Source organism: Xenopus laevis, chromosome 1L, assembly GCF_017654675.1.
Source record: "Xenopus laevis strain J_2021 chromosome 1L, Xenopus_laevis_v10.1, whole genome shotgun sequence".
Classification (NCBI taxonomy): Eukaryota; Metazoa; Chordata; class Amphibia; order Anura; family Pipidae; genus Xenopus; species Xenopus laevis.
In genome coordinates, this window is record NC_054371.1 from 56,177,439 (window position 1) to 56,199,980 (window position 22,542).

Here is a 22,542-nt window from a genome sequence, read left to right on the forward strand (position 1 = left end):
ATGGTAATGATGTGTTATATTGGCACACCTCTGCCAGCAATTTACATGGTTTGTTTCCTATACAAAAATCAGATGTTGGTACTACATTAGTATATTCACACAGTTCAGTCACATACATTCAATTAGATGCTTCATTCACTGTAATTAACTGTTCTTCCTGTGATGTCAGGCCTTCCAAGGAGTAACCATTCCATGATGCAGGAATGCAAAATCCCGCTTTGCTTTTGTGCTTTACATGCCATTGTATGCGGGTCCTCCCCCACCTTCTGGTACAACCCAATTTATATTCTGACTTGGATCTTTAATATCACATGTTTTGCAGTGAACACAGTTCTGTGCATTGATTTGTAACCGGGATCCCTCTCCTGATTCCAGAGGAACATATTCATATACTCCTGAAAAACAAATCACATACAGGGGGGAGGGGGTAGAGAATTAGAAGTGATCAATTTTTTCAAGACAAAGTCTTTCTATGAAAGTAGGGAGTTACCAATTTTGTGCTGTCCTTTTCTTAATCTCATAATGAATAGAACTCATCTAAATTGCTGTGACTTATCTCATTCTAATATTTATTTTCTGAGCTGAATCAAGTCCTTCAAAGTTGTCCACCGCAACAATGCTCATTGTTGGCTTTGGGCTGCTAAGCTGAAGGGGAACTATCACGAAAATTAAAATGTAATATAAGCTTCATCATACTAAAAAATTAAACTTTCTAAATATAATAAAAAAAAAATCAACTTTATCTTCACTATTTCTCAGCATCTGTTTCTCTTCATTTCATCTTCATGCAAGAGTTGGGTGTCAGATAATAATTGACAGTTAGCTCCAATATATCTTATAGGCAGGCTCCTTTTACCTAGATGATGTATTAGAGCTCACCAGACATCATGTCTCTCTACATGCAGAATTTGTGCAAAAGGCAGTTATTTTGTTAGATTTTGTTTGTACTGGAATCCATTATTTGAGTGAGCTCTAATTCAAGGAAAGGAAGTCCCCCCTATAAGATATATTGGTTCTAACTGTCATTGAATATCTGACACCCAACTGCTGCATGAAGACAGAATGAAGAGAAACAGATGCTGAGAGAGGGATAGAGAAGATAAACTTGATTATTTCAGAAACCATGCAGAATATTTAATTGATTGTATTTAGAAATTTCAGTATGAAGATGCTTAATTCAAATTTCATTTTTGCGATAGTTCCCCTTAATTAACGCATATATAATTGTTGAGCTTTTTTGTTCTCATTTAAATATTCATACCGTAGTCATACAATATAAAAGCATCTGGAAAGTACTACAGAAGCCATGCAAATAGCAAACAGCCCACTCAAAAAAAAAAAGAGTCTTTCCATGCACTCACTGGAGGTTCAGACTACTGAAATAATGTAGCACTGTCCTCCAAAGCTTCTTCACGTGTCTGTTAATCAAGTGGCTCCTGCTACATGGTTTCTATAGTCAGAACCAGCAATGTAGAAAATAGCAAGTGTTAGGCGAATCACAGAAGACTTGTATAGAATGTATATTGCTTAGAATGGCATTTTCTTTCTTTAGTCAACAACGTATTCTAAGGTTTACATCCAATTTAAGTATTTTTCAACATTGTTCTATAGAATATAAAAGCATCTGTTAGATCAGGGGTCCCCAACCACCGAACTGGGCCCAGCTGCAGTTTATAATAGCTGCAAAAACAAACAAAAAGGCCCGAATTACCTGCAATCCCAGCTCCCTGATGCTCCATTTCCATGACAACAGCTGTGCAAATCCCAGGGAGCTTTCTACTGATCGCGACAAGGACCCAAATACTGTTTGGTAAACCTTAAAGGGATACTGTCATGGGAAAAAAACTTTTTTTCAAAATGAATCAGTTAATAGTGCTGTTCCAGCAGAATTCTGCGCTGAAATCCATTTCTCAAAAGAGCAAACAGATTTTTCTATATTTAATTTTAAAATCTGACATGGGGCTAGACATTTTGTCAATTTCCCAGCTGCCCCAAGTCATGTGACGTGTGCCTGCACTTCAGAAGAGAAATGCTTTTTGGCAGGCTGCTGTTTTTCCTTCTCAATGTATCTGAATGTGTCTCAGTGGGACATGGGTTTTTACTATTGAGTGTTGTTCTTAGATCTGCCAGGCAGCTGTTATCTTGTGTTAGGGAGCTGTTATCTGGTTACCTTCCCATTGTTCTTTTGTTTGACTGCTGGGGGGGGAAGGGAGGGGGTGATATCACTCCAACTTGCAGTACAGCAGTAAAGAGTGATTGAGGTTTATCAGAGCACAAGTCACATGACTTGGGGCAGCTGGGAAATTGACAATATGTCTAGCCCCATGTCAGATTTCAAAATTGAATATAAAAAAATCTCTTTGCTCTTTTGAGAAATGGATTTCAATGTAGCATTCTGCTGGAGCAGCACTATTAACTGATTCATTTTGAAAAAAATTTTTTTTCCCATGACAGTATCCCTTTAAATGCATCCACTCATCTATATCCTACCACGCCCCCCCCCCCCAGGTCCTTGTAAAAATTGTCTCGTTTGAAACTGGTCCGTGGTGTAAAAAAGGTTAAGGACCGCTGTGTAAGATACTTTCTCTTTATTCTGGCTCCCTTTGCTTGCTGACTGATAAAGTTTTAGACAAGTATGTAATAAAATGTATTAATTCCACCCTCCTAATGCAGGCTTTGGTCTCAACTTCAAATTAGGGAGATACAGGGGACCGTCATTTGTATACTCTAATTATTATTATTATTATTATCTTGTTATTATTAACAGGGAGACTCACCAGCTGGGCAGAATCTCTGCTCTGGTCCATCAAATATTGCCAGATTTCTATTCACCGGTGTGCTGTCATCCTTTAAAGTAAGATGCGCAGGCTGGTCGTGTTCATGATTAGTACCACTGAGAGCAACAGATGATAGGAGGTCAAAGCTCAGCTTCCCATCTGGTTTTGGATACTCAATTGGTATGCAGTCCTTCGCAGGTTTTAACTGCTGACTATCCAAACCTGTAAGGGAAGAGAAAATAGAACATAAGTCCAAGCTATCAAACAACCAACAGTAAAGGATCCACTGCTGTTTACATAGTTACATAGGGTTGAAAAAAGACAAAGTCCATCAAGTTCAACCCCTCTAAATGAAACGCAGCATCCCTACATACACCCCTCCCTACTTTCATATCAATTATATATGCCCATACCTATACTAACTATAGAGCTTAGTATCACAATAGCCTTTGATATTATGTCTGTCCAAAAAATCATCCAAGCCATTCTTAAAGGCATTAACTGAATCAGTCATCACAACATCACCCGGCAGTGCATTCCACAACCTCACTATCCTGACTGTGAAGAACCCCCTACGTTGCTTCAAATGAAAGTTCTTTTCTTCTAGTCTAAAGGGGTGGCCTCTGGTACGGTGATCCACTTTATGGCTAAAAAGGTCCCCTGCCATTTGTCTATAATGTCCTCTAATGTACTTGTAAAGTGTAATCATGTCCCCTGGCAAGCGCCACAACCTTCACAGTCTACCCTCATAATTTAAGTCTTCCATCCCTCTAACCAGTTTAGTTGCACTTAGTCTCTGCACTCTCTCCAGCTCATTTATATCCCTCTTAAGGACTGGAGTCCAAAACTGCACTGCATACTCCAGATGAGGCCTTACCAGGGACCTATAAAGAGGCATAATTATGTTTTCATCCCTTGAGTTAATGCCTTTTTTTATGCAAGACAGAACTTTATTTGCTTTAGTAGCCACAGAATGACACTGCCCAGAATTAGACAACGTGTTATCTACAAAAACCCCTAGATCCTTCTTGGTTAAGGAAATCCCAACACACTGCCATTTAGTGTATAACTTGTATTTTTATTATTTTTGCCAAAGTGCATAACCTGCATTTATCAACATTGAACCTCATTTTCCAGTTTGCTGCCCAGTTTTCCAATTTAGACAAATCACTGTGCAAAGTGGCAGCATCCTGCATGGAACCTATAGTTCTGCACAATTTAGTATCATCTGCAAAAATAGAAACAGTACTTTCAATGCCCACCTCCAGGTCATTAATAAACAAGTTGAAAAGCAAGGGACCTAGTACAGAGCCCTGCAGTACTCCACTAACAACACTGGTCCAATTAGAAAAAGTACCATTTACCACCACTCTTTGTAGTCTATCTTTTAGCCAGTTCTCTATCCAGGTACAAATACTATGTTCCAGGCCAACATTCCTTAATTTAACCAGTAATCTTTTGTGTGGCACTGTATGAAATGCTTTAGCAAAGTCTAAGTAAATAACATCCACTGCCATCCCAGAATTGAGGTCCCTGCTCACCTTCTCATAAAAAGAAATTAAGTTAGTATGGTTCTTGCAAAAATAAAAAATACATTTTGAAACGAGGGGTGCAGCATATATGGAACGCAATTTACAATAGCAAACACAATGCTCAGTATATACACTGTTGGCGTTCATTCGCCCCACTCATAACAGATTTTCAAAGGCCGGCAGGCATATTATACTTCTTTTTTTTTGGGCCCTCCAAAATTGATACAGTTTGAAAACCTTTTCAGGAGTGGGGATGGGGGAGCACAAATAGATGGACAAAGTAGTTTCCTTGTCCTTTCTTACCAAAACAATATTTTTTTAATAAGCCTGGCAGCATAGTGCTGGGTGGTTTGTCTGCAGCCTCAGTCTTTAAGGTACCATCTTTATATTAGTTATTTACATGGCACAGTTTTTCTTCCAATACATACAATTTCATTACAGTGTTAAATTTTCAATAAAGTGATAAATGTTCTGTACTACCCACTGCTCTTTCCAAAATGAGCTCACTTTGTACCTGTATAGTTGCAATGCTGCCCCACATGAGCTATTACTGCATCAGTATATATATATATATATATATATATATATATATATATATATATATATATATATATATATATATATATATGACATTATTACCAATATAATATTAGCTGGTTCGTTCCTCCCAATATTCCCCTTTTTTGCAGGACAGTGTCAAATTGGGGACAAAAAGAGTGAAGCTTTATGGTAAATAGGCAGGACTGGGACGAGTCTTGGACATGGACTAATTTGTCCCACATTTGGACATGAAATATTGGGAGATAGAAGTTGGATGACCTACTGTATAAGAGCTAGACATCTCTTGGGACAGAGAAGTAAAGCCCATTTAAGATTTATGGTGGTGTGTCATGAGTCAAAGTGCCAACTGTAGGCAAAAGTAAGAAGATATAATAATATTTTATTTATTTTTATTAAACTAATAAGAATGCATTTACCACTATCAGCTATTTTCTTAAAATATGAAATTCTATACTAAACAAAACTATAAAAAAAAATCCTACAGAACACGTTTTCACAGCATTCTCAATACACAGTATTTTTATTCTACCTTTGTGCTTTAATGTCCATGGCTCCTTTCCTCTTAGTAACCAGTAGAAGATTCCAGTATAGATCATACCACCATACAAACCCAAAGGCCCATGGCAAGAAGGTCTAATATTGCGTACAGAGTATAGCTCCTTCCAAACCCATGACTTCTTCAGTTGTTCTTCATACTCTGGTACATCAAGCCCTAGGATAGAAACAAAACAAAAACTTACAACTTTATGGACTTGCTTCAAACAACATTACAGCAATTTTTAGCCCTAAAGTGATTCTGTCACAATATTTATGATGTAATTTTTATTTCTACATTACACTGTTTACATTGCAAATAATTCACTCTACAATATAAAATTTCATTCCTGAACCAGCAAGTGTATTTTTTTTTTAATTTATAATACTGGTGTATAGGCAGCCATCTCAGGTCATTTTGCCTGGTCATGTGCTTTCCGAATGAGCCAGCACTTTAGGATGGTGGCACTCGCAGAATCTCCTCTTCTTCGGGTGACTCATCTTCACAAAACGCCTTCCTGCCGGCTACAATGTGAATCGTCAACAGGATGGCACTCGGAACCCTTCGGTTTTCTGAACTTCGGGCGACTTCGGAAACCGAATAGTTCCGAGTGCCATCATGCACGATTCACATTCTGGCTGGTGGGATGGCATTTTGGGGAGATTAGTTGTCCGAAGAAGAGGAGATTTGTCGCTGGGCGACTAATCTTCCCGGAATGCTGTGTGTGTCACCACCCTTAGGATGGAACTGCTTTCAGACAGGCCATTGTTTCTCATACTTAATGTAACTGGATGTGTCTCAGTGGGACCTGGATTTTTACTATTAAGAGCTGTTCTTAGCCCTACCAGGCAGCTGTTATCTTGTGTTAGGGAGCTGCTATCTGGTTATCTTCCCATTGTTCTGCTAACGGGCTGCTGGGGGGGGAAAGGGAGGGGGTGATATCACTTCAACTTGTAGTACAGCAGTAAAGAGTGACTGAAGTTTATCAGAGCACAAGTCACATGGCTAGGGGCAACTGGGAAACTGACAATTTGTCTAGCCCCATGTCAGATTTGCTCATATGAGAAATTAATCTCAGTGTAGAATTCTGCTGGAGCAGCACTATTAACTGATGCGTTTTGAAAAGGAAGTATCATTTTTCAAGGAAGGTACAGCTCAGATCAAGAACACTAGCTATTACATTTACGGTACAGCAACCTGATATCCAGAAAGTTCTGAATTACATGAAGGCTGTCTCCCATAGACACCATTTTATCCAAATAATCCAAATTTTTAAAAATTATTTCTTTGTAATAATAAAATAGTGTCTTGTACTTGATCCCAACTAAGATATAATTAATCCTTATTGGAAGCAAAACCAGCCTATTGGGTTTATTTAATGTTTACATGATTTTCTAGTAAACATAAGGTATGAAGATGCAAATTACGGGAAGATCCATTATCTGGAAAACCCCCTGTCCCGAGCATTCTGGATCACAGGTCCCATACCTGTACTATCAAATCCCAAATTATCAACAATGTAAATTAATTTACATTGACATGTTATTTACTTGGTCCTGTTTACACAACATTCAGTTCAGTCCCTGCTCTAATCTAAGGTCTCAATGACATTCATACAACACACATACGTTAGGGTTAATATTATCAGTTCATCAGTCACCTGCATGTGTGAGAAGAAACTAAAGCATCTGAAGGAAACATACAAATGTTCCTTGTAGCGCAACCAATGGAAAATGATGTTGGATACAGTAATTACTAATGGCTCCTCTCACTTGACATATGCACATTACTACTATAGCGTTAACAAAGATTCAACATTTTCCAATGCAACAAACAGAAACATTAGAATTACAATCTCTTGAACAAGCACAAACAAGACATGAGGTCACATGGTCTTGTCTTTAAAAGATCTACATCTACGTGCCATTCCTGTATGAAGAGTAATCATAAACTTCTTTTGTGGTTTTTTATTGCCCCTTGTGGGGTTGCCCACACTTGAAGATAGATTCAGAAGGCTATTAAGTTTGAGATTTGGGGGTGGGTGATTTATTTTCTGTCCTAGATCCTCCTGAAACTACCGTATATTAGAAAGATTGTTATAAGAAGGGATTAAACAACGTTTTAAAAAAAAATCTTAACTGTAATTTAACCATATACTGTACAAGGTTAAAATTTCTATTGTAAATTCAGTTAAAAATGTAAAAAAAAAGAAAATCTAACCTTGCGTTTTTGACTGGATGTTCTCATCTGTCAGTTGTTTAAAGATGGTTTCCGCAGCCAACATACCACTCTTCATAGCTGTGTGTGTCCCTTTAATTTTGGGCACATTCATGAATCCAGGACTGCACCCAACAAGTATACCGCCAGGGAAGGTGAGTTTCGGCAAAGACTAAAAAACAGGCAACAGAAAATGACAGAGAATGTCAATCTTTGTTCATAGTGGAACACAAATAAAAGGTTTTTAGGGGTACAACGAGGGCACAATCAGCATGAACAATGAACAAGGATGGTGCTGGAAGCAGATTCCTAACACTACCAAAGTATAATAAATCTAAGTAAGTAACAAAAATCATAAATGGAGAATATACTCACAGTTCACACCAGTCCAAAGGTGCAAATATGCAAAGCAATCCAAAAAATGATGAGTTTTTACTCCAAAAAAAATAAATCAAAAAGTAGTAAAATTTACAAATACATTTATTAGGACATTACAAGTGGACGCCAAATGCGTTTCGTGCCGGTTGGGGCACTTACTCATAGTATATAATACCGTATATACTCGAGTATAAGCAGAGTTTTTCAGCACTCAAAATGTGCTGAAAAAGTCTACCTCGGCTTATACTCGAGTCAGCATATCCAAAGTGTGAAACATCAAAGATCGGTGTGGTCACGATTGAAAAAGTTATTTGCCGGTACCTAAATAAAAGATAACAAAATACAATATAACCCCTACCCAAACGCTAGGTTTTTAGATCAAAAAACACTTAACCCCTGTGATTTAAGGCTCCTTAAACTTCAGAATCCTCCCTGCATGCCTTTCCTGAAATCCGGTTAGAAGGAGAAGTGGGCGGGTAGCTGTGCCGGGAAAGGAAAACGTGACCCTGCAGGCAAAAGTGGCCAGCTCTGCACAGTGAGACTGAAGAAGGAGAGGCTGAAAAAGGTGACTGTACTCTGCTGTGGAAGTACCTGACCAATGCTGCAGAAGGAGAGGGCTGGAAAAGCAACGAAGTGGAGAGCTATGCTGGTACACAACACAGAAGACTAAAAAGCAGTCGGAAATGGTGAGCTGTGTTGAAGGGGGAAGTACATGTGAACTTTTAAATAAAAAAATGGCTCCTATACTTATTTCTTTACACATATGTTTAAGTGTAATATTGCCGGAGCTCGTGAATTGTCCTCCTGAAAGTGCCGCTTCTCTGTCTCGACCGGCCCAGGGACAAGGCACGTGACCGGATCCTCTCACCTCCGTGCCAGTCCCATAAAGCGAAAGAAATCCCACGGCCTCCATCTTGGTGTTCCTTATCGCGCATTGAGCTCTGATAATGAGCTCCGGCAATATTACACTATTAGAGCTTCTTTTCCAGACATTTAAGAAAACAAGTTCTCCCCTGCACCATTACGATACCAACTGCTGTGATAAGCCGCCATTCAAGAATCTATTTTGTGAGTAGATCTGATGTTTCATTAACCCCTGTAAAGAAGCACGCTACACTTTATTTCGTTATCTTTTATTTAGGTACCGGCAATTAACTTTTTCAATCGTGAGCGCACCGATCTTTGATAACTTTCTATTTCACTTATATAGCAAGTATATAGTATAGGTTTATACTTGAGTCAATACAGTTTCCCAGTTTTCCTAGGTAAAATTAGGTACCTCGGCTTATACTTGAGTACATTTTACTACTTTTTGATTTGTTTTTTTGGAGTAAAAACTCACAATTTTTGAGATTGTTTAATAATTAGCGTGAAGTTGAGAGGAAAATATATCTTACCTGAAAGCCTCCTTCATTTAATGCTCTAGCTCCATAGGCAATCCTGGTTCCACCTTCAAGTGTTGGCACTATACTGGGGTGGTGTTTCCACCTCTGGAATTCTCTAAAGGGGTTCACATATGGATTTTGATAATCTAATCCAACCTGAGAAAATAAAATCAATCTTGACCACAACAGAGAACATTGCAAGATAATCTTCAGAGGAACCCACATCCCCTAATGTGTATTACTCAATTTTGCATAAAGTGAAAACTTATTTACCTATTTTCAACACTGATTTGTATAATACATATACAGACAGCTTGTCGTACATCATGCCCTTCTTTCAGTTTGGGAAGTTTTGTTTATCTACAGTATCTCTTTCAGCGTTTTATGGCTGGTAAGACTGCTGCTCAAAATGTCAGGCACAATACAGACCCATAGTAAAAATAAGTTGATATGGAAAACGTGGATAGATACATGGAAATTGACATGCTGAACTAAACGTCCCTGTTAGCTATTTCTAGGAATCTTGATTAATCTCTTGGATACCAATGCTAGATTTGTCCCACTAGTTATATAGAAATGACTCATTGTCTTCCGGTTTATGCATTGAATTGTATTTGTTGTGTATCAAACTAATTCGCCCCCCATTTTTTTCCATTCTATACCCCCTCTCTTTTCTTTTAAAATCAATAAAAAAAAGATTTAACAAAGTAAATATAATACTAAGAGAAATGTGTTAAAGGGTACTTATTCATAGGCATTTACTTTTATATTTGTATTTTTATAGAATGGTTCTAAACTTTCAGATGGGGGTCACTGACCCCATCTAAAAAGCAAATGCTCTGTAAAGCTACAAATGTATGTTTATTGCCACTTTTTTTTTTATTACTTATCTTTCTATTTAGGCCCTCTCCTATTCATATGCCAGTCTCTTATTCAAACCAAAGCATGGTTGCGATGGTAATTTGGACCATAGCAACCAGATTGCTGAAATGCAAAATGCAGAGCAGCTGAATTAAAAAGGTTAATAACGCAAAAACTACAAATAAAAAAAGAAGAAAACCAATTGCAAATTGTGTCGGAATATCACTCTCTACACCGTACTAAAAGTTAATATAAAGGTGTACAACCCCTTGAAAAGATTAAATAGTAAAATCCATCCGAGACACTGCATCTGTATGCGTTACTCAGTGAAGTAAATATTCAATGCATCCTAATGCACTTCCAATTGTAAACTGAATAGCTAGCAAAACTGCTTAATGGATCCATGAAATCCAGCTCACTGGCTGATGGCAATGGAGATCAATTTATATTGTAAAAAGTAACTCATCAGCACCATAAAGATAAGCATAGAAAATTTTTGAAAGCAAAACTGTTCTTGTAACAAGGAAAATGCATACCACAAGCCCAATCGCAACAAGGGGCTCTCCTTCATTAAGGTGGTAAAGGAATGAACCTCCATACGTGTGTCTATCCAAAGGCCAACCCACTGTATGTTCAACACAGCCTGGCTTCCATTTCTTCTCATCAATAACCCACAGCTGCAAAATAGAAAAGGAATATCACCAAATATGCAAATCAACCGAAAGTCTTATGACTGGGGCATAATCATGTCACAGCTAATTTATGATACTTCAAAAAGGCAGAATATTTTTAACAGAGTAAGAGGAAACAGACTTCTATTGCAATGCTAAACCTATGCCCAAGCAAGGTATAGCACCCAATTATTAATTTATAACCCAGCTATTTGAGTGTGATCTTCTTCAGCTGTTGTATATAGCTTTGCTTTTTATATTATGTATAGGACAAGAATGCAATTTACTAAATATTATATTATGCTGGTAATTATTTGTTCTGTGGTTTCTTTTACCATATGCTGTCTGCCAACTTAGTTCATGTTGCATGTATGCTGTGCTATCGCTAAGGGACAGATTTATTAAGGGCTGAATTGAAAATTTGAATTCTTGAATTTGAACGGTCAAATTTGACTAGGGATTTATCCAAACTTGATTTGAGTTTTTTTTTAAAAAAAAAAATTTGAAAAAGTTTGATTGAAATCGAATTGAATTTGATTCGAGTTTTCAGGTCGTTTAAATTAGTAGTGAGTTTTTAAAATTCGATTTTATTAATAAATCTCCCCAGTCGAATTTCGAATTCAATCGAATTTAAGGGAGTTTACAAAATTTGAAATTCGACCCTTGATAAATGTGCCTCTTAGCAGTGCCAGCATAGCTCCAAAAGCTATTTTCTACCACCTGGTGCCTTGTACAACATTGCCCCAGGACTGCAGGATTAGCCCCTCAAACCACTGGACATCCCACCAACAACCCCCGTCCAATGCAACAACAAATGGAATAATTTTCAACCCAATAACACTATACTAATACTTTCTACAGACTTTTGCTTTGTACCCCCAACTCCTGTATAGCGTCAGTACCTCTTTAAGCCCAATTGCATAGGTCTGTGGCTCACAGCTCTGTCGCAGATTAAATTTGTTGTATAACTGCTTGGCAAGATGCCCGTGGCAACCTTCCCCAAAGATGGTTACTTTGGCATGCAGTTCCAAGCCACGTTCAAAAGTAGACTGTAAGAAAGAAACACATGTCAGAAATAGTACTTTGATGTGCCTTATCACTGGTGAAGATAAATATATATAATATAAATATATAGTAAGCATAATATATACAGTCATATGAAAAACTTTGGGAACCCCTCTTAATTCTTTGGAGTTTTGTTTATTATTGGCTGAGCTTTCAAAGTAGCAACTTCCTTTTAATATATAACATGCCTTGTGGAAACAATAGTATTTCAGCAGTGACAAATTTTATTGCAAAATATGCAATATGCATCATAACAAAATTAGACAGGTGCATAAATGTGGGCACCCCAACAGAGATATTACATCACTACTAAGTTGAGCCTCCTTTTGCAGATGTAACAGCCTCTAGACACCTCCTATAGCCTTTGATGAGTGTCTGGATTCTGGATGGCGGTATTTTTGACCATTCGTACACACAAAATCTCTCCAGTTCAGTTGAATTTGATGGCTGCTGAGCATGGACAGCCTGCTTCAAATCATCCCATAGATTTTCAAATGATATTCAAGTTGGGGGACTGTAACGGCCATTGCAGAATATTGTACTTCTCCCTCCTGCCTTTGTAGATTTCGAAATATGTTTAGGGTCATTGTCTTGTTGGAATATCCAACCTTTATGTAACTTCAACTTTGTGACTGATGCTTGAATGTTATCCTGAAGAATTTGTTGACATTGGGTTGAATTCATCCAACCCTCGACTTTAAGAAGGGCCCCAGTCCCTGAACTAGTCACACAGCCCAACAGCATGATGGAACCTCCACCAAATTTGACAGTAGGTAGCAGGTGTTTTTCTTGGAATGTGTTCTTCACATGCAAAGCTCTTTATGTTTTGAACAAATAACTAAATTTTTGTCTCATCAGTCCAAAGCACTTTGTTGCAAAATGACTGTGGCTTGTCTAAATGAGCTTTTTCATACAACAAGGGACTCTGTTTGTGGCACGAGTGCAGAAAGGGCTTCTTTCTCATCACCCTGCCATACAGATGTTCTTTGTACAAATTGCGCTGAATTTTAGAACAATGTAGCAAGATGTTCTTGCAGGTCTTTGGAGGTGATCTTTGGGTTGTCTGTAACCATTCTCGCAATCCTTCGCATATGCCGCTCCTGTAATTTTCTTGGCCTGCCAGACCTGGATTTAACAGCAACTGTGCCTGTGGCCTTTCATTTCCCAATTACATTCCTTACAGTTGAAACTGACAGTTTAAACCTCTGAGATAGATTTTTGAACAATCTTTGTTTTCAGATCTTTTGAGAGTTGCTTTGAGGATCCCATGCAGTCACCCTTCAGAGGAGAGTCAAACAGAGGCACAACTTGCAATTGGCCACCTTAAATACCTTTTCTCATGATTGGACACACCTGCCTATGACAAGCTAATCCAACCAATTTGGTGTTGTCAGTAATCAGTATTGTGCAATTACATGCATTCAATTTAGCAAAATTACAAGGGTACCCACATTTTTGCACAGCCAGTTTTTAACAATTGATTTAATTTCATACAACTGAATACGGCTTCGCTAAAAATCTTTGTTCAGAAAACACCCCAGTACTCAGATGTTCCTGGGTAATGAAAGACATACCACTGTTGAAAATTATTATGCAGGCTGAATGGGGTTCCCAAACTATTTCATATGATTGTAGGTGGGACCACAAAAAAACAATGTAAAATGAGGGAAAACTTAAAATCAGGGGATGTAAAATTGAGGTTCCACTGTAACTCTCCCTTGGCTGGAATGGTCGAAGCCTTAAAAAAACATTGCTTTAATAAAGCATTAAAAAACAAACTGCTTGCTCTAATTTGACACAGATTTATTCATTAATTATGCTAGGGCCTGTGTCAAAGGTCTTGACAAAGGGCCTGTGTAGCCCGAAACGTTGCCTAAGGCATTTTCAGTAAAGTTTTTCACCTTTTCCAATAATACCGGAGTGCTGCTGTTTTCATTAGATACATGTAACGTTTACCCTGGCAGGGGCACAGCTTGCACCCGGGGCTGCAAAGAGCTTGTTCTGCTTTTGAAGCACATGAACTAAATTCATTGGATTTATCAGTCTGTGCAATTACCTTGGGAGAGCCATCCTTATGGATGCCAACATCATTAGTTGCTATGCCCTTAACACTGCCATCTTCATGAAAAAGTACCTGTAGAAAAACAAATGCACATATAAAGTAAGTAAGGCTGATGTTTTGTTCTAATAGCAGGTATTCAGCTGGGAAAGTTTTATTGAAAATGTACAAATAAAAGAGAAGTCATTACCTCTGCAGCAGCATAGCCAGGATATATCTCAACTCCAAGAGCTTCTGCCTGTTCCCCAAGCCAGCTAACAAAATGGCCAAGGCGTACAATGTAATTTCCATGGTTATTCATTGGCAGTCCTTAGTGCAATATGCAGAACATTAGTAAACATTACTTATACATTTACAGTTTCCTGCCTGTTGATCTTCAGATTTTAATGTATGTCCCAAAGGGAAAACTTACTATTTCCAAATATCAATACTGCACTTGGCTCTAAATATCGTTAATAATATAATAATATAATAATACAGGTGACAAAAGATGCCAGTGTTGTACAATGTACTAACACTTTCTCCTTTATTATCTATCCCGCAAACATCTTGTGAACCATTACATTCTGAGGAAGTAATTATGCAATGCATACCTGGAAGGATAGGGACAGGGATTCTGTGTTTTTTTGTTAATATTCCAAACTTGTCTTCAGTCACAGGAGTATTTAGAGGAGCCTGAGAAACAAAATCATTTCAATATAAACAAATCGCATCTACAGAAGAGAAAACCTAAAAATTAGCCAATGAGGATTCTAGAAAAGCCTCTATATGAAATAGTATATACACACACAACACTCCATTAGTATTACTTTATTACAAACAAATAATGGGAAGGTAAAACTAAACATACCCCTCGTTCCTTCCAGTCAGGGAAAAGCTCTTCCAAGGCTCGAGGTTCAAGGCAAGCACCTGACAAAATGTGTGCCCCAATCTGTGCTCCTTTCTCCACTAGGCACACACGTAGCTCTTTGTCACACTCAGCTGCTAGTTGCTTGAGACGTATTGCTGCAGAGAGTCCTGCAGGACCACCTCCTACTATAACAACATCTGCTTCCTCTGCAAATCTTTCCATGTTCACCCCTTCAAAAGTAATGGTAGGAAGAAAAGTCATGACTCTGCACTATATAAATGTACAAAATAGGTCAGTAAACTGACTGGAGGCCTGGGATGGCTGCAAATGCAGACCTCAAGCCTTCCCTAATTTTTATCTGACATCACTTGGGAAATATGATATAGCATGGCAGGCATCTCAAGGTATAAATCACTCTTAATGGGGTTGTGTCTATGATGTAGAGAGTGACATCCTTAGACAAATGACAATATTATTAGGTTATTTAGCTTTTTATTCAGCAGCTCTTCAATTTGCACTTTAAGCAATCTGGTTGCTAGGGTCCAAATTACCCAAGATACCGTGCATTAATCTGAATAAGAGACTGGAATATGAACAGGAGAGGACCTTACTAGACGAGAAATAAAAATTAGCAATAACAATACATTTGTATCCTTGGAGAACATGCTTTTTAGATGGGGTCAGTGACACTCATTTGAAAGCTGGAGAGGGTCAGTAAAAAAAAATATAGTAAAAACCAATTGAAAAGTTGCTTCAAATTGGCCATTCTATAACATACTAAAACGTTACCTTAAAGGAACGTTCAGTATGAAAATAAAAACTGGGTAAATAGATAACCCATGCAAAATAAAAAAATATTTCTAATATAGTTAGTTATCCAAAAATGTAATGTATAAAGTCTGGAGTGACTAGATATCTAACCTAACAGAACTACTTCTTGCTTTTCAGCTCTCTAACTCTGAGTCAGTGACTTGAAGGGGGGCCGCATGGGACATAACTGTTCAGTGAGTTTGCAGTTTATTTGATTTTCAGCTCTCTTGGTTTCCACTGGTTACCAGGCAGTAACCAATCAATGACTTGAGGGGGGGGGGGGGGGGCACGTGGATCATATCTGTTGCTTTTGAATCTGAGATGAATACCCGAGGATCAATTTCAAACTCACTGAACAGTTATGTCCCATGTGGCCCCCCCTTCAAGTCACTGACTAACTCTGAGTTAGAGAGCTGAAAAGCAGGAAGTTGTGTTCTGTTATATTAGACATCCAGTCACTCCAGCCTTTATACATAACATTTTTGGCTAACTATATTGGTAACATTTTTTATTTTACACAGCCTGTTTACCCAGTTTTTGTTTTTACACTGAACTGTTCCTTCAAAAGGTGAACCATTCCTTTAAAGAACAACCCTAAATACTTCTCCTTCTGACAAAGTCAATAGCTACTACTTGTTCTGCACGACCTTGCAAAATGAAGTGAAGATCTCCTTCCACTCCATTATCATAAAAGCAAGGACCCAGCTTTTAAATATTGCAGTAAAGTCGTTAGCCTAAAACAAACACAAGAGCAAAGTTGAACATGTGAGCTTTGCTAATGTTTACAGATATAGTTGAAGCTGGACAAATAAAGACTGACCTTTCAGCAATCTAATCAAATTAAGTTTGGCCACAGTTGCTCATGGCTAGTCAGAATACACCAATATACAGTGCCATGCAGAATTATTAACTCCCCTTGGACTACAAATCTCAATGATACTGTTCAGCCCTTGGGCTTGATTACAAATGTGACGGAGGTGGGGGTCTTGCATGCACAAAAAAGTTTCTGTGATGATGCAAGGCTTGTCTTAATAACAGTGTCCACAAAATGTCACCTGCCTCCTTGCTATAACTATTATTTCCCAGACTGATGGAAACAAGATTCAAATAATTTATACAGTGTAATTAAAGTTCAATTTGGTTGACTAATGTGATAAAATAGGATTTTGAATAATTTTTTTTGGTGACGGGTCCCCTTTAAGACTGATACACAGATTAATTGTGATTGTGGTACTAGAAATACCAAGTGAAAACACCTGTATGAGAATATATACATGTCCAGTTTGTAAGGAAGGCCCATATCAAACATAATGCCTGACCATATGATTAGGAATGTCAGCTCAGATGGCAGGTTCTACAGACTATCCTTCCTTCCTTTTAGATCGCAATTGCTCTGTCCAAACTTAAGATCTGATCTGTTAATGCCTAGTTAAAGTATTGACAGTTAAGGAAGTTAAAAGAAGCTGTTTGTAGGGGCTCAAACGGAGACCAGAATAAAGGATTATAACATAGCACTACTGCAGAAGGTACATTTTGGTCCCCTAGCTCTTTGTGTTATGGCCAAATAGAGTTGCCATCTTTGCTGGCGGCTAAACCCAAACAAAGGGGGTGTGACTGAAGGCATCAGGGGTGGGGCAGTGATGCTGGGGATGGACAGGATGATGTCAGGGGTGGACACAATAATGTTGCGTGGAATTATGATAACCGGGCATACACTGATTTGAATTAGAGACTGGAATATGAATAGGAGAGGCCTGAATAGAAAAAGATGAGCAATAAAAAGTAGCAATAACAATAAATGTGTAGCTTTACAGAGCATTTGCTTTTTAGATGGGGTAAGTGACCCCCATTTGAAAGATTGAAAGAAGAAGAAGGCAAATAATTCAAGATCTATCTAGCCATCTGAACAGTTGGAATTAGCCATTCTGTAATATATTAAAAGTTACCTTACAGGTGAACACCCCTTTAATAAGACCTACAGATGCCAAGAAAGCATTGCCTAAACCAATCGACATGCTAGACAGATTTTGTCAAGATCTCATATTATAGATTTAACTAGGAAACTACAGTGCCAGTAAAACTGGAGCATATATAGAAATTATTTTGTCTTAAAGGTGCACTACCCCCACTTTAATCAACAGGAATACAAAAGGGCTTCTGCTGAACATACTATTTGCCTATTGTTTTAATTAATAAATATATATGTTTTTTGTTATTTCTTGCATTACACAAGGCAAAATCTGAAATAAAAAGTTACATTAGGCTGGTGCCACACGTGGCTGTTTATATGCAGGCCGAGAAACAGCCACTCATGCACTATATTGACCTGGGTGCACAGAGCAGATTTTGTCAAAAAAAAAAGGAGAGAATATGCATTTTTGCGCCGAACTCCACTCCATTGCATTACCGGTCACTGCAGACTGTTTCTTGGCCTACATTAATACACAGGTCGATAAACAGCAACTTGTGTCAATAGCCTTCTACTTCTTGGTTTGTATGAGCACAATCAAAATAAATCAGCAGTCCACTGGGAAGCCAGGAAGCAAATCCTATTCATTGAATGATTGTTGAAAAGGGAGGTAAACATTTTTGTCTAAACAAAGAAAATCTAATTCTAGCAAACTTTCCAATATATATTCATTATAGATTTTCCAGGGTACACTAAATCCAGAACTTGGTCATATCCCAGCATTTTTGCAGGATTCATATTTGGCTTGAACCTTAGTGTTTTTCATTTTTTAATTTTGTCAAATGTGAATATGCAGTTAAAACATTTGTACAGCATTCCCTATGTCCTAAATAAAAAAAAGCATCATATGGATTTGAAAAGATCTGTAAATATTTCTTGCTAGAGAAGCAGTATCCGTCTGTCTTTCTTGTTTCTGCACAACACAATGTAGCAGAAGGCAATTGATTAACTGACCTATGAACAAGGAAATTTGTAATTGTGTCTTGTAGCGATGTGTGGGTCAGAAAAAAAATGGACCTGTACCTGACCCTCCCAACCCAAACCCTACCCGGCGTGGTTGCTCTATTTATAGATAGAGAGCTCAACCCGAACCTAAACGTGACCCAGCAATCTGGTGCAGAACTAGGCCCAAATCTGCCTGACCTGCAGGTAAACACATGGGTCCCTCAGGTTTTGGGCTGGCCTGCATTTAGCTAGCTTATGTTTCCATTATCAGAACCCTCAATAGAAATATAATTTACAAATAACTTGAAAATAAATAAAATTATGCATGGAAATTTGCTTATTAATTATAGTTTATTATAGTTTACCTTCCCATCTTTGGTCCTGGCCCCGTGGGTAGATGGTATAGTGTGTTGTGATGCGAGGCACAGAGGAAGAAGCCCATCTCTTCAGACAGTAAGAAGGAAGGCAATTCTTTAGTGTTGTGAAGTAAGCAAAGCAGCGATGTGCTGTGTGGGAAAAAAAACAAAAATAGTTAGTTTTATATCTATCTATCTATATACACACACAAGCATCAGCATGTGCAATATCAGACCATAATGTTAGTCTGCTTTATGGACTTCTATGGATAATAGGTTGAAAACCTTTCTCATATAAAAAAGAGCTTTTGTATCCCAGGAATAGTTAAGATGCTCCATGGTTAAAGGGATCCTGTCACCAGAAAACATGTTTTTAGTGCTACTCCAGCAGAATTCTGCACTGAAATGCATTTCTCAAAAGAGCAAACAGATTTTTTTATATTCAATTTTGAAATCTGACATGGGGCAAAACATTTTGTCAATTTCCCAGCTGCCCCTGGTCATGTGACTTGTGCCTGCACTTTAGGAGAGAAATGCTTTCTGGCAGGCTGCTGTTTTTCCTTCTCAATGTAACTGAATGTGTCTCAGTGGGACATGAGTTTTTACTATTAAGTGTTGTTCTTAGATCTACCAGGCAGCTGTTATCTTGTGTTAGTGAGCTGCTATCTGGTTACCTTCCCATTGTTCTTTTGTTTGGCTGCTGGGGGGGGAAAGGGAGGGTGTGATATCACTTCAACTTGCAGTACAGCAGTAAAGAGTGATTGAAGTTTATCAGAGCACAAGTCATATGACTTGGGGCAGCTGGGAAATTGACAATATGTCTAGCCCATGTCAGATTTCAAAATCTTTTGAGAAATGGATTTCAGTGCAGAATTCTGCTGGAGCAGCACTATTAACTGATTCATTTTGAATTTTTTTTTTCCCCTTGACAGTATCCCTTTAAGATGCTCCATCAGCAGACACAAACTTAAAAAGCGAAACTAGATTTTTATAAGTAGGCGTCAGCAGGGACATAAATAACAAATCAATGAGGAATGGATCACATAACATTTCATATCAAAGAAAACATATTTTACAATCTATAAAAAAAAAGTTAACGACTACAAAATATTGTTTCTAAACATGTTGATTATTTCTACAGTAAATATTGCAACTTGTGTTTTAACAAGATTGTATATGGACTTTGCTCCATTCATTGTTCTACGTCTGCGCTGCAGCTCTGGTTTAGAGTCAGGTCCAATGATTGGCACTAATTGCCATTATGTAGCAGTGATAAATACCAGTCATAAAACTCCTGACCTTTCCCCTAGTTAAACACATGACCAGCAGAGGCAGCACTGATAGGCTACACAGTGTCCCAGTGCAGGAAGGACAGATCCTTTACCACCTACAATACATTACTTCCATTGCTGTGTTTTTGTTGCTATATTGTATAAGTGTATATCCACACTGGCAGGCTATTATATAACATATCATGTATGCAGCAATGGGAACACTCACTTCACTTCCATTCTAAGGGAATAAGCTAATTAACCACCTAACTACAAGAACTGCTTTACTTAGTAGCCCAGTCTGTCAATCACGTGTGCAAAGAGGCGCTGCAGCTGCTCAACATTCTGCCATTCGTTTCCCTGTAGTGCATGTCTATACCGTAGCAAACTAAATATAATGACCCTTCCTGTTGTACTAGAACCCGCCCTACTGGGGACTACATACCGCAGCCATGTCCCCCACACCCGTTAACATAAGGTCCCTGTCACTTACCGTGTAGTGTATGTTTACACAGTGGTAACATGGTTGTAGCTCCCCAGAGGTCACCCAACACCGAATGCTCACCACGCTCACCGACTCACACAGCTACGCACTGGCTCACAACATCGCCCAAACTCCACCAATAGCGAGACGCTGGCTCCGGCCGCGGTGAATTGTGGGAGGTGTAGTTCCTTCACTCGCGTAGTTGATAATCGAAATTATTGAAAAAGACTACAACTATAGAGATAGTAGTTCTGTCAAAAGTTGTTCCCCTTGTGAAGGCGGATCCCTATCTCTGAATGTAAAGATAGACTTTTTAAATGTTTGTAGGGATGTGAAAATCTTAGACACCCTTACACATTACAGACAGGCACATCCCTAGTAATATGGACACCTCAGTGGGTCCTTATGGGGACTTTTATGTAACCCCTGTAGTTCACACAGTGTACACCAGATGGCACTGTGCCAGAGTATAAAAAGTTTAGGAACCATGAAGTCTGGGTCCCTTGCTTTAGCCCAACCAAGCAGGCTGGAAGGGAATGGGTAGTGTCCATACCTCCCAACATTTTGGAAGTAAAAAGAGGGACAAAAAAATTTTCACGCACGTAGCGCAGCAATTTTTTGACCACACCCCTTTCTGTGGCCACACCCCCTAATTACCATGTTTGTTTTACAAAATTTGGCAGGTTATGAAAGTTTGAAAATATTTCTCCTTATCTAAACTGTGTTTTTGTGTCTCAAAATTGTTACAAAGTATCTTATTTGCACCTGTTAGCTGTTCTGGGCTCTCAGCTAAAAACCAATTAAGTGAGAAACGTTGATTCTTTTTCTGGCTGTTCAGTGCAGAGAAAAGAGGGACTTTCCAGTACAAATGAGGGACTGCGGGTTGAGCTGTCAAAAGAGGGACTGTCCCTCCGAAAAAGGGACAGTTGGGAGGTATGAGTGTCGACCCTAGGCGCCTTGGCCCTAGTAATTAGACAGCACAGCTATACTCAATTATAGATCACTCTAGGATGATAGAGAGGTTATTTATGCTGCTGTGTATATTCAATGCTCCATTGTGGATCAATGTGCTGAATGATCTATGTGCTATTGTTCAATAAATACAGTTCCATGTTCAACCGTTAAAGAACTACTGGCGCCCATCATTGTGCTATTGCACCTAGTTACAGTTACACTACACCCTGCCTCCACCGTGTTGCGAGGGCTTGCCCCTGAGAAATAGAGCTCATCTGTGGTATCAGCCCACAAAGGAAAGTAGCTAAACTGCTTACTACAAAAGCAGTTTACTATAGCGCTACAGGTTATTTTAGGACGCGAGGGTCGCTGAGGTGTAATTTTCATCTAGATGCGATACGTATAGAGAGCCTTCACAAAAACACCTAATTGTGAATAAACGACTAATTCTTAGTGGGAAGAGCGGCCTGTGCTGTACGAATCCCTGTAGACGGCTATGCTTTCTGTGATAGTTAAAAATTAATATAAAACATCACTTTATTCCGCAGCTCAGTACACAGGAACACGGACAGCAATTTAATGAAACTTTAAATGCAAAAAAAAGAAAGCCCTTCCAGTACAATAGATGGGTGTATGTATAAACATACAGATAATATGCACATACTAGCCAAAATAGGAGGTGGAGAGCAATGATTTCCAGCTAAATGTCTTATAAAAGTGACGCCAAACAAACTCCAGACCTGATGTCCTGACAACAACACTCTGTTTCACAGAAATTGCTGTATTTTTAGGGATATAGCGGTCCAAATACACAGCATCAGAACCAGGCCAAAGAGGTACTGCTTCCAATCAGGGCCACCAT

The 22,542-nt window shown here is 38.5% G+C and overlaps 1 protein-coding gene across 1 annotated transcript; it reads right to left on the bottom strand.

The window, feature by feature from the left end:
- Window positions 1-20,844, bottom strand: etfdh.L (electron transfer flavoprotein dehydrogenase L homeolog). Its single transcript, NM_001094400.1, is given in 13 exon segments — window positions 1-395; window positions 2,778-2,999; window positions 5,400-5,582; window positions 7,626-7,794; window positions 9,398-9,541; window positions 10,783-10,923; window positions 11,820-11,966; window positions 14,039-14,116; window positions 14,232-14,350; window positions 14,635-14,716; window positions 14,892-15,121; window positions 18,981-19,121; window positions 20,736-20,844. Coding segments are annotated over 13 exon segments (1,851 nt in total). The 5' UTR covers window positions 20,767-20,844; the 3' UTR covers window positions 1-231.
- Between the last annotated feature and the right edge of the window lie 1,698 nt (window positions 20,845-22,542).